Below are 11,380 nucleotides of genomic sequence, written 5' to 3'. Positions count from 1 at the left end.
AACGTCGCGTCGATGCTGCGGGGATTGGCGCACCTTCATGGGCTCGGGCTGGTCCATGGACGGCTGTGTCCCGAGAACGTGATGGTTGGCGTGGAGGGGCGGTGCCGACTGAAGGGGATGCTGTTAGGTGCCGCGCCGCTGGTGATGCATCACGAGTCGTACTATATGAGCCCCGAGGTGGCCGCCGGTGGTGCGAAGACGGCAGCGAGCGACATGTACGCGCTGGGGCTGCTGCTGCTCGCAATGCTGGCAGACTCCCACCCCTGGCAGTGGAGTGCGACTGCGACGCCGGATCGCTCTCGGAAGGAACTTGACTCGCTGCTTGCAGACAGTGCGGTGTTCCGCGAGGCGTTGCGCGATGGGCTGGTGGAGCCGGTGCCGCCCCCCGCAGACGTCGAAGACACGCTGCGAGCTGTGCTAGAGGCGTGTCTCCGCTTCACTCCAGAGGAACGCTCTAGTGCGTTTCAACTACTTGCGTTGCCGTGAGATGAAGGTCGGTAAGTGGTCGGTTTTTTTTGTCCAATGTTGTGTTATTTGTTCGTTTTTGGTTTTGTTTTATGTTTTATGTGTGTGTTTTTTTTTACATGTGTGCATGCGGCGTTTTGGCTTGTTGTTTGGTTTGTGGTGTGAATGAGTTTTGATTTTGTGACTGTCGCCCAAACAAGTGTTCCGTCGCTTGTGAGGGCACTTGTTAAATATGAAGATCATTGGACTCGGGGACGTTTGCGTCTAGTGCTGTGCGGGCATGTGCGTGTATGCCTGGGACTGTCATATTCACCGAAACTTCTTCTTAACTTTTTTTTTCTGTTGTTGTGCGTGTGTGGTAGTTTGGATGTGTGGGTTTTTGTGTGTTGCGTGTCACTCTCTCCCCGGTGTTTGTAGGTTGATGTGCTGCTTTGATTCTTTCATTGGTTTGACCTTGTTGTCGTTTTTTTGTTCTTTGCGTGTGTCTGTGTGTGTGGTTTGCGGTGGGTTTTTTGTTCCTCCTTCCTCCTATTTTTGTTTTGTTTTTTGTTTGTGGGTGCGTGGAACAGCGGAATGACGCGCCTGCATGAGGGCAGCATTTATGCGCGTCTGGCAATCCTTCAGTGGGCGGCAGCGATTTTTCACAGGGAATATGGTGTCTTTGGTGATATTTCAGCGAGCGACATCGCGGTTCTTCTGCATGCGATCTTTAACACCCCATGTAAGGGCGACTCAGTGATCACTGGGAAGTCGGCTGTGGTCTCCGTGCACGACATTCAGTTTTGCGAGAACCCAACCCCCACGACACTGTTCCTCAACGCGAAGCGTGTGCTTTCCCTCGTGCAGACTCTTAGTTCCTGCGCTGTTGATGGCAACAGCGACAAGAACGTGGCTGACAGTTGTTGCGGGGTTGGTGGTGGTGGCTGCCGGCCGCTGCCCCCGCTGCCCCCGCCGGCCGTTGGCAACATGACGGTCTCTGCATGGATGGAAGGCAAGGCGTTTGTGGAGGAGTTGAAAATGTGGCGTTGGATCCGTGCCGAGGCGTTTCGGCGTGGACTTGAGATAGAAGAACTAGAGCGCAGAGTGCAAGCCTTTCTCCGTGGCGCAGTGGAATCTGGCAAGCCGCCGCTGCCTCACGCAGGTACGGTAGTGGAATCAGTTGGGCGGTTGCTGGGGGCTGATAGTGGTCTCCCAGCTGACGTGGTCAAGAAAAACGCCGTCTCGCCACGGAAGCGGTCACGTGAGACGGAGGAGGTTTCCACCAATGCTTCTGGGTCTGCTCTACCCCCAGATGATGGTGGCAACAACCATGTGCGAGTGCTGACCGCCACAAACGCGCCAACCGCGGACGGGTGTGAAGAAGGCGTCAGGAACCTCCTGCGCACTGGCGGTGTCGCCCAGAGTGCAGGAAGAGATGGGGAGGTGATCGTCATTACTCAGAGGCATGTTGACGTAGCGAGGGAACTTCAGGAGGAAGCAGCAACATTGTCTCATTTGACGTGTGACGGGGTTACCATTGCGCCGAGGCTTCTCAACGTCCTTGAGGAGGTCAAGAAGGAGCTTGCAGAGCGAAGGCTGGTGGCAGAAGTTGCTGCTTCTGCAGCTAGCAGTAAAAATACAGGATCCGTCACCACGGCGCAGCGTCGAAGTGGGCCTCATGTGGGTGATGAAACGCACAGCAGTGGGATTCCACACGTTGGGTGTTCGTCTTGTCCTGCCGTCTTTACGGAGGCGTTGCAGCAGAACTACAAAGCCATTGCACGACTAGAGGCAGCGCGAGAGATGGCTGTTGCTGCATGTCTTAAGAGGGACGCAGCGGGCCTTTTAGAGGCTCTGTCATTTGTTTGACGGTTGCCCATGAGCACTTGATGTTAATGAAAGCGAAAGGAAAAAAATAATGCCTTTGATGGCGGCTGTGATGAGAACACATAATGGATGTTGATTACTGACCCGTGAAAATATAAGATTGGAAAGCTCACATGGTGGAAGAGGGTTTTCGTACCCTCCCGCACCCACCCACCCACACAAACCCTTCGCGCCTTTAGAATTCATATATATATATATATATATATATGTGCCAGCTCCCCCCCACCCCCGTCTCCACAGAGAAGCCGCAGTGTTTTTAAGCTTAGACCTGTGCGAGAGCGTCTTCCAGGACGCCAATTGCGACGTGACTGTAAACGCGCAACTCTCTAACTCAATGACACAGGAATATATATATATATATATCTCGCTTGCTGTTGCCCCATTTTTTTCGTTTGGTTTCTGGCAGCTTCTGTCATCTCCATCGGTGGCATCCGTTTGGATTATTCATGCGGGAGGGTGGGGGAACATTTGCTGCAGCATCGCTTGGTTGGAAGTCGCCCATTTTTCTCTGCGCCGTTTTGCTGGAGATGTTTTTCCCGCTCCCTGACAGGGGAAAGTCACAAGAACTAATAAAAGCAAAAACAAAGAAACAAGGGGTTGAGGCTGAGGTCATGTCATCTACCACGTTGGCGGGAGAGGGGGGATGGAGATGGAGGAGGAGGCAAGAAGGAAAGTGTAATCAGAGGATGTGGAATGCCGTAGCACGTGAGTGTCTTGTAGGTGGGTCACACTGATTCTCGTTGGTGCCACGTGCTTTGTCATTGCTCCTCCTGGCGATCACCGCATAAAAGTGCATGTGTCCTAATTTGCCACTCGCGGCGTCAGAAAAACACGGCGTTGTGTGTGTGTGTGTCAGGTGCCCCAGTGAAGATATTTATCACTCCTATTGCAAGGCCTATGTGACGACATCGTGGCTTGGAGGAGGCAGACACAGGCCCCCATCTTCCCCGATTGAAACTGTCGACTCTAGAAGGTTACGCAATTGGGAAAAAGTCAATGATTCAGCAACTAACGCAGCGTTACTTCTCCCGTACCACTGGCACAACAGTTGGTGTGAGCGTTAGGTCGCACACTGTGCGAGGCGAGGGAAAAGGTGGAGGTAGTGTGTGCAGATGTCACACGATGTGGTGAGTTTGCTTCGGCGCTGGAGTGACCGCGTGATATGATAGAGGAGAAAGTAATTAGCTCCGCCGTCGTTGTGCCGCCGAGTACGCTCTTCTTCATTCTTTCGTCCTCCACAGAAGCTGGTCTGGCACCCCACTCCAACCTTGTCGCTGTCATGCGAAGGAAATGATGTGGTGATGCGTGTGATGAGGGCGGTCGCACGAATCTCAACGAGTCGCCTCCGCGCCCCAGCAACCACGCACACCACGTCCTACAGCCACCTGATCGATACTTACGCTGTCGGCGAGGCTGACTGTTTCATTTTTTTAATTTTTGCTTCCAGAGCAGATCTACTTCCAGAGGCTGAGATGACGGTGCAGGAAATTTACTCGTTTGCGCCAGTAAGCGTTGGCTGGGGTTATAGACACATCTGCAGCGGGTCAACAGTTCCGTCTGGAACGCCTTGGAGCATATCGCTTATGTCGTCCTGAAGCATTGGGTGAGTTTCTACGATGTGTCTTGGGGGGCCGGCAGTGGGCACCGCCCGGATGGGCGCCGAGGAATGGCATTCAACTCGCCGCCTTAACGTCTGTTTTTGCCCCCTGAGTATTTTGTCACTGAAATTTGAATGCTGTTTCGTGGAGGCAGCTACTGCACGTGATTCATTTATTCATTTGTTTTTGTTGTTTACTGTTGCTTCTGAGGAAAAGAAGGGAGAAAGTTTAGCTCCATCGCGACAGTGGTTGAGGTGCTTGATGTGCGTGTGGTTCGCCAACACTGCAGACGAGGAAGACATGGGGAGATGAAGGGAAAGGGAAAAAAAATAAGTCGTTGATGTCAGCTGTATTGCTGCCACTATGAAACGCTGTTTTAAAAAAAAATAGTTTATGTATATGCACCTGCTTGTGTATGGATCAGGAGAAGGGAGAGTGGTGCAGTTTGTGGTCTGTATTCTCGTCTTGTGTCATTCCCACATCTTTGACACTTTGTTGGTTTTTGCCTTTTTGCTTTGGCTGCTCTGGAAGTGGCGTGTGAACTCGTCACGGCATGTTGAGGAAGAGGAGGTGAGGCGTGGGGAGTGGGGTGGTGAGGGCGGTTCAGTCAAAGGGAGTTCTCTCAGTTTTATTTCAGTGGTCAGTAACTTTGTTGGGCAAGTTGATGCGAGTGCGTGCGGGAGTGCGCGTACACTGTGACACTTAATGATAGAGAGCAAGAGTAAAACGTACGGGAAGGGTGGGGTTCAAGCCAAACAACCGACCGAAGAAGACGACGACGGAGGAAGGGAGGATAGAGGACCGCGGTAAATGAGAGAAGACACACGATGGTGTGCGGACGGAATGGCGCAAAGCATGCCTTGGATATCTACTTATTTATCTCTTTCTCTCTCTCTATTTTACCTGTCGGAGTTGTTCTTCTTGTTGCTGCTTCTGCCGCTGTTGGCGCTGGAGGCCGTTGTAGAAACACTCTGAGAGTGGGGCACACACACAAGCAATTCACAAACATTTTTTATAGCGATAGCAGCACATGTTTTTTGTTGTTGTTTTTAGTTTTAATGCTTCATAGGTCGTTTATCGGTGCTGTGGATGTTTTTGCTTAGCGCATCACTGAATACCGTAGCAATAACCACATGACGCGGCATGTCGACAGAGCATAAGAACATCGCACGAAGTGGTCAGCCCCAGCCCCCGCCGTGGCCCACAACGAGCCCATTCTTCCGATGGACCTCAACCCCCAACATTGAGTGGTTTGAGTACCCAAAGTACCCCTACACCCGCGAGAAGAGTATTCGCATGACGGAGGAGTCGTGGGAAAGCACAATGGATGAGATGGCAAGCCGGTATGGCATGCAGCTTAACATGACCACAAAACCGACATTTTGGATGGCCTGGAGTCTCATGGTGTTCTACTCATGGTACACACTCTGGGGCTGCTACCGTGCCATGGGAACGGAGCCCGGCTGGCCACACTTCCGTGACATTGTGGTGGGACAGCCGAATGTCCTCCATGCTAGAGGAGGATGGCATTTACTTGGACCAGTGGATCCGTCCGGAGATGCGTGAAAAGCATGTCAAGTACGAGCTTTTCTGGAACTGGAAGCCGGTCGTCAAGCGTGACGGCGCAAAAATGACGTGGTACATTGCCATGCAGTACCATGACGAGTCCGAGTGGAGACACATGACGAGCCGAAACTGAGTGGTAGGCTCAAAGCGATCTTTGCCCTTCACCCATTTCTTATTATACCCTTCTCTTTGTAGTGGGCGCTATGGGCTCATGCGTCGGATGCTGTCGCTGAGTGTAAGTGCGGGCACAGCACAGAAACAGGGAGGAGGGAACTATGGCTGGTCAATCAGTCCTTGTATAGTCGTGAATTTTGTCATCGTAAGAGACATGGAGGTCCATTAAGGGGGAAACGGACAGTGCGAAGAGAACAACCAACCAAGGAGGGTCGGGGAATAAAAAGAAGAAAAAAAAATCTGGTGGTGGTAGAGCTGCCGGTGACCACAGTCATGAAGAAGAATGGGAGAGGGGAGAAAAGAAAAAAAAAAGGTGGTCTTTATCGGGGGAAACTGGGTTTGGGAAAAGAGCTGAAGAGTTGGGAGTAGTAAAGGGGTTGGAGAACACCACAAGTGGCGTTGGAAATGGTGAGTCCGTAGTATGCACTTAGTTCTTTTTATGATGTGCACACTCGTGACATTGGCGGTAAGGAAGGTATAGGAAGGAGAGAGAGGATGTCTGTGTGTAATATATATATGTATATATATATATATATATATTTGGACTGTCTTTGTTTTTCTTCTCTATTTCCCTTTGCATGTGTGTCACTCAGCTGTATGAAGATGGAAAAGTTTCCGAGGCAGTTGCAGGGAGATGAAGCCCCGCTCCCGAAGGCTAGTGGCGCCGTCAGTTCCCCGTTGTTCTCAAACCAGCGAGAGCATATGATGAGTGGAAGGCGGTTGCAGTCTCTTCCGACACGGACAGCCGGGGGAGGGTCACTACGTGCGGGCAATGTCGTACCAGATGGTTCGCCGTCGGGCGATAGATCCCGACGCCTGCCTAGTTTGAAAGAGGTGAATCCAATTGCGTTATGGACACTCCCACAGATGCTGTCGCGTGATTGTCCGGCATACGAAGACGGCGCACAGAAGTTCCCACAGCAAGTGGATCATGGTGTATGGTCTTCACGCAAGGTGGAGGAGTCGGGGGGTTCCATGGGAGATTCTTCCTCGCCACAGATGCGGCAAGCCGTTGTATTTGTGGAGGGGTTGGACCGTGACCGCGCTGCTGCCGAGAGCGCAGGTAATGGGGAACAAAAGGGATGGCCTGCGGAGCCACCTCCCTCCAATGCAGAGAAGCAAAAACCAATCGCAACCAACCCTAACCCTATGTTGAGTGTGGAGGAGTCGCGCCAGAGTTGCACAACAGATTTAACCCCTCTCCCATTAAAATGTTTAGGCGGCACCTTTCAATCTATGAATAGAGAGGTTGAGTGTTCCGCCGCGTCATTAACGCGGTGTCAGTTAAACACGCCCCCATTGTTGTCAAAGGCAGCTGTAGAGAAGATGGCCGGCTTCAAACTGTCTTCCTTCACGCCGTGGCACAGTGAGAACGTGCCTAGCGACGCCGAGGCAATGAGATATAATTTGGGGAGGAATAACAGCAATGTCAAGCATTTAACAAGTACGTTGGACGCCACGGAAGGGTCATTGGCACGGTCACTGATAAATAAAACCGCCTCTGATTCGGTCGCAAGCCCATTGGGGCGACCTTACTCCGGGAAAGTGGCAGAAAGGGACGGGAGATCCGACGTTTCCATATCACTGCATGCACCCGAGCGTGAAGGGCGAAACCGACGCCTTAAGAAGGATGCCCAATCTCTCTTCTCATTAGAGATTCCCAGCTTTGATGAAAAGACAGGATCATTGGGAAGTGAGTGCATTTTTCCCCGATCCCTCGCCGTGGATGTCGCCATTGAAAACGTCCTAAGCCAGGAACGTGGTGAGTTGCGGACCAAAGTAAGTGGTGTGGGTATTCGCCGCTTTCTTACGGAGTTTCAGGAGAGCCGTGAGATTATTTACGTGTACTTTTGGTACATAATTGCTCACATACGTCGTATACATGCAGAGAAAACGCTTATTGGTCGTTACGTCAATCTTGAGCGCGTCGTTCGCGGAGCGTTTCCTCGCTACAAGGCAGATTTGCCACCCATTAACCAACTGGAATGGATATTGTTAAAAGGCGTTTACTCTTCAACACAGCTCATGCATGACTCGGCGACAATGTTCCAGGAAGTGGTGGGGGAAGTGCCACCGTTTGTACCTGCCGTCTCCAATTTGCCACCACACCCTGGTGGCAGCATTACTGTCAGTGACGATGGTGTACGTACTTCACACTCCCCCCAGCGTAGGAGGAAAAGCTATCAACGCTCATCTAGAACCAGTATGAGTAACAGTGCCATGGAGGTTGCCAGTGAAAAATTGTTGCAAGACCCTAATACTATTTGGCGGTGTACTGACGCCATAAATGCCTTTAGAGTTATACAACTGGAAGTATATGAACTTGCGGAGTTTGCGCAGCGTTGTTTTCATCGTCTCGCGATGTTATTTGGTCGGGCGTTTGAACGTCTGGCAGAAGAAAAAGATGATGTTCTGGCTGCGTTTATGTTTGTTGTGCCGCATGTCGTTTATTACGTCTTTGTGTACTGTTTTCCAAATGACGTTGTGGCAGGACTTTTTAATGCTTCCATGCGGGTGAATTTGTACCGCATCTTTTACTTTTGGTGCAGTGGGCTGGTGGCTACGTACGTGCGGGTGAATGGGTGGCCGCGGCCACCCGCTGCAGGGAAAGGCGTTCCTTTGAAGAACATCGAACAATACGCCGCAACGCCGTCGGTGTCCGAGTCTACGCTGGCGTTGGCAACCTTACTACCTCCAAAATTGTCGGCCTCCCCGTCTGACGCGCGTGAGGAATTGAATTGTGAGACACTACCGCCGTTACTGGCAAATTCCTCCAGCCCGCCGTCTTGCGTTGCGATGAGTGGGGAACGCGTCGCGGCGGTGGACAATGATAATAGCTTTGAGGATGTGGACGTGGAGGTCGCGAATGGGCATCATCGTCTCACGCTTGAGTTTAGGCGTTACGCGAAGCACGTCAACTACCTTTTGAGAGAGTTAGCAGAGCGAACGGAGGGCATGCACCAAGAGTTGGCGTGTGCCGCAACCTCGCCGCCCCACACGGAGACGGAGAACAACTTTGTGAGAGAAGCGGCTGCGGTGGAGCGGACTGGTGATCAGTACCCTGTAGCAGAGAAGAGAGCCTTTTTCCAGTACGCCACTGCACCACTGAGTGGAGGTCCCATGATGAGCAAGTTACGGGATTCGTCTCATTTCTCAAAAATGCTGCCTTCTCTGGCGCCCCATCATCGTAATAATATTGCCGCAGCCACGGCTGACAATGTTGGGACGAAGTTGCCTGCCATCCCGCCGACGTTCAGCTCTGCCAAGACAAGAAAGGCAACTTCAACCAACAGCGACTGTATTCTCTCTGGATTCCCGCTTGACCGCATGGCGTCTCACGTGAAACAGTACATCCTGCATTCGACAGGGAAATCCGTGGAAAAGGTTCCGCTTCCACCACTGGATGGCGATCTTTCAACAGAGGACACCCGCGGAAAGGAGTTGACGCCGTCAGTTGTAGACCGCAGCCCCACCTTACTGAGTTCGCGGACTGTGAAGATGCCATTGCCGTTTACCTCACCATTCTTTCAATATTACGCAGGCGAGCGGCTCTGTGCAAATGCCAAGGGGGCTAACAAGAAGGTTACCGCAAAGGTGACAACACATGGCTCCTCCAATTTCTTTTTTTCACCGCTTCCATTGAACACCGCTGGAAGTTCTGAAGACAGCGTGAACTCTCACACGGCCGCAGCACCAACGTCTCTGACGGAACCTTTACCACTAACAACGACACGGAAACCGTCACTACCGCTGACGCATGGTCTGAGCAAAAGCAATAATAATAATAATAATAATAGCGGCAACACCAAGTCATTGCCCTTGATGTTTCCTCACAGCACACAGAAGGTGATCAATGTGATGCTTATTCCACTCTCCAATACGCACCTGCGTCCGCTGCAGTTCAAAAACCTGACAAAAGAAGTGGCACGGAGACAGTTGGAAATGGAAAGGAAAATGGACCTCCTTTCTGAGCGCGAGCAGGTTCTCCGCCAGCAGTACATTGCTGAAATTCAGCAAGGCACTCGTCGTGTGCATACGCTTCTTGCGGAGTGTCAGTCCGACCGCATGGAAATGGAGGCACAGCGTGGTTTGTCTAACGTGAAAATGAAGAAGGGTTCTCTCAAAAAACGCAGGAAACAGACGCGTCTTGAAGCGATCAACAGATGAGGTCATCCGATTGACGGACGGACGGAGAGACTGAGAGTGTGAGTGTGAGTTGGTGGAGTTGTAGTTGACACCCTGTGGGGAGGTGGCGGGAATAGTTGCATGGGGCTGTGGTAGATGATGTGACGGTTCTGGCAGAGAGAAATTTGACGAAGTAGTATCTGTGTGCATCTGTGAATTCGGACATGCACGCACGCATGTATATATTGGCAGGCATCTCTCTGTGTCTTTGTGTGTGCATGGGAGTCTGTCCGTTCGTGCGCATGTATGCGCTGCGGTGGGATATACATTCAGGTCTCTTTTGTTTTTTTTGTTTTTTTTTTGTTTTTTTTTGTATGTTCGCCTGCATGTGCGTCAGCAATCAGTGTGATTGTTTATCTGCCCAAAAGAAGCAAACGCATAAAATATTGTGAGGGCAGGGTCTGTCGTTGTCACTGATTGATGTGAGACACATTAAGAGAAAATAAAAGCAGGGTAAGAGAGGAAGGAGGGGAAGAAGGCGTGGAGGAATGTCTTTGAATCCACAAGAGTAACTGTACGCACACACACGGGAAATAATGAGAAGGATGCGCGTACACGCACAACGAAGATAAGAAGTAAACTAAAACTGTTTGTGTTATTTCTGTATTCCTGCTTATGGGCGCTTACAACTATCAAACGAGGGAAACAAAAACAAAAAAGAGATTGGCAGTGTTTTTGAAGTGACAAGATGAGGAATACATAAATTAACAAGCTTAGACAAGTACACGTTGTTTTATGTATGTATGTATCTGTGTACGATGAGTTTACCCTGTAATACAGAGAATTATTGTATTGTTTTATTTTGTATATATACATATATATATATATATGTTCATGTCAGTTCTTTGGATTTATATTTGTCTCTTCTTGCTTATTTGCCTTATTTCAAATACTGAGGCGAAAGGCCATGAAAGTTTACACGTGGGGTGATGATAATAAGTTACAGCTTTTCCACATGAAGCGTCCTTTGCTCCGTTCATTGTCGTTGCTATTCCTGCGGCCTGTGTGTATGCCCGTGTGGTTTTTGTTGTTGCTGTTTTTTTGGCGTTTAACTGCCGGCGAACACGCCCATTTTTTTCTTTCGCCGGCAGTTTTTTTTTTTGTTTTGTTTTGGGGCCTGGGGCTTTCATATTCTTCTTTTCCATGTGAAGGCATTGTTGCGCTGGGTGCACAAAACTTCATACCACTCGATGAACACGAGTGAAGCTTTATTTTGTATATATGTATATATATATACATATATATATTATCCTTTTGCATCCTCCTGACGATGTTACGTGGCGCATCCGCTGCACTCGACCGTGTTCTTCACCTATGTTTTTTGTGGGTTACGGTGGGCGTCGCTCTCTTTGTTCTGACTGTGAGAGTCGCGTTGCTGCACACACATGTAGGTTGACGACTGTGAGTGCCTTTTTTCTGTGCGTGGGCGCTTTTCCTCAACACACCGAGGTACACATACATACGCATTTTCCCTTTATTTTTCTTTCTTCGAGGGTAAGGCACACACGGCACTTGTCGCCAATCTC

The 11,380-nt window shown here is 50.5% G+C and overlaps 5 protein-coding genes across 5 annotated transcripts in view, besides 10 other annotated features; all 5 read left to right on the top strand.

The window, feature by feature from the left end:
• The window catches only part of TraAM80_05507 (protein kinase), a gene marked incomplete at both ends in the record, with an annotated part of 1,233 nt that extends 747 nt beyond the window's left edge, over nucleotides 1-486 (top strand). The window contains one exon of the mRNA XM_029382384.1: nucleotides 1-486. This exon is cut by the window's left edge and continues 747 nt beyond it. Within this exon, the coding sequence (XP_029237990.1) occupies nucleotides 1-486 (486 nt within the window).
• Nucleotides 487-508: 22 nt separating this feature from the next.
• Nucleotides 509-582: a sequence feature (A-rich).
• Nucleotides 583-805: 223 nt separating this feature from the next.
• Nucleotides 806-859: a microsatellite.
• A 179-nt stretch (nucleotides 860-1,038) lies between these two features.
• Nucleotides 1,039-2,313, top strand: TraAM80_05506 (uncharacterized protein; the record flags this gene model as incomplete). Its single annotated transcript, XM_029382383.1, has 1 exon — nucleotides 1,039-2,313. The coding sequence occupies one exon, from the start codon at nucleotides 1,039-1,041 to the stop codon at nucleotides 2,311-2,313; it is 1,275 nt and encodes a 424-aa protein (XP_029237989.1).
• Nucleotides 2,314-2,515: 202 nt separating this feature from the next.
• Nucleotides 2,516-2,539: a microsatellite.
• A 137-nt stretch (nucleotides 2,540-2,676) lies between these two features.
• Nucleotides 2,677-2,694: a microsatellite.
• A 1,628-nt stretch (nucleotides 2,695-4,322) lies between these two features.
• On the top strand, nucleotides 4,323-4,628 carry TraAM80_05505 (uncharacterized protein; the record flags this gene model as incomplete). Its single annotated transcript, XM_029382382.1, has 1 exon — nucleotides 4,323-4,628. One exon carries the CDS (start codon nucleotides 4,323-4,325, stop codon nucleotides 4,626-4,628), a length of 306 nt encoding a protein of 101 aa, XP_029237988.1.
• Nucleotides 4,629-5,072: 444 nt separating this feature from the next.
• On the top strand, nucleotides 5,073-5,495 carry TraAM80_05504 (uncharacterized protein; the record flags this gene model as incomplete). Its single annotated transcript, XM_029382381.1, has 1 exon — nucleotides 5,073-5,495. The coding sequence occupies one exon, from the start codon at nucleotides 5,073-5,075 to the stop codon at nucleotides 5,493-5,495; it is 423 nt and encodes a 140-aa protein (XP_029237987.1).
• Nucleotides 5,496-6,177: 682 nt separating this feature from the next.
• Nucleotides 6,178-6,209: a microsatellite.
• A 57-nt stretch (nucleotides 6,210-6,266) lies between these two features.
• Nucleotides 6,267-9,836, top strand: TraAM80_05503 (uncharacterized protein; the record flags this gene model as incomplete). Its single annotated transcript, XM_029382380.1, has 1 exon — nucleotides 6,267-9,836. The coding sequence occupies one exon, from the start codon at nucleotides 6,267-6,269 to the stop codon at nucleotides 9,834-9,836; it is 3,570 nt and encodes a 1,189-aa protein (XP_029237986.1).
• A 28-nt stretch (nucleotides 9,837-9,864) lies between these two features.
• Nucleotides 9,865-9,904: a microsatellite.
• Nucleotides 9,905-10,132: 228 nt separating this feature from the next.
• Nucleotides 10,133-10,166: a microsatellite.
• Nucleotides 10,167-10,588: 422 nt separating this feature from the next.
• Nucleotides 10,589-10,610: a microsatellite.
• A 49-nt stretch (nucleotides 10,611-10,659) lies between these two features.
• Nucleotides 10,660-10,684: a microsatellite.
• Nucleotides 10,685-11,070: 386 nt separating this feature from the next.
• Nucleotides 11,071-11,104: a microsatellite.
• Between the last annotated feature and the right edge of the window lie 276 nt (nucleotides 11,105-11,380).

Source organism: Trypanosoma rangeli (assembly GCF_003719475.1).
Source record: "Trypanosoma rangeli strain AM80 chromosome Unknown Tra_15.4_contig_00180, whole genome shotgun sequence".
In the NCBI taxonomy this organism is placed as follows: domain Eukaryota; phylum Euglenozoa; class Kinetoplastea; order Trypanosomatida; family Trypanosomatidae; genus Trypanosoma; species Trypanosoma rangeli.
Note: the sequence above shows the minus strand (reverse complement) of the source record. Positions and strands in the feature narration are given on the sequence as shown.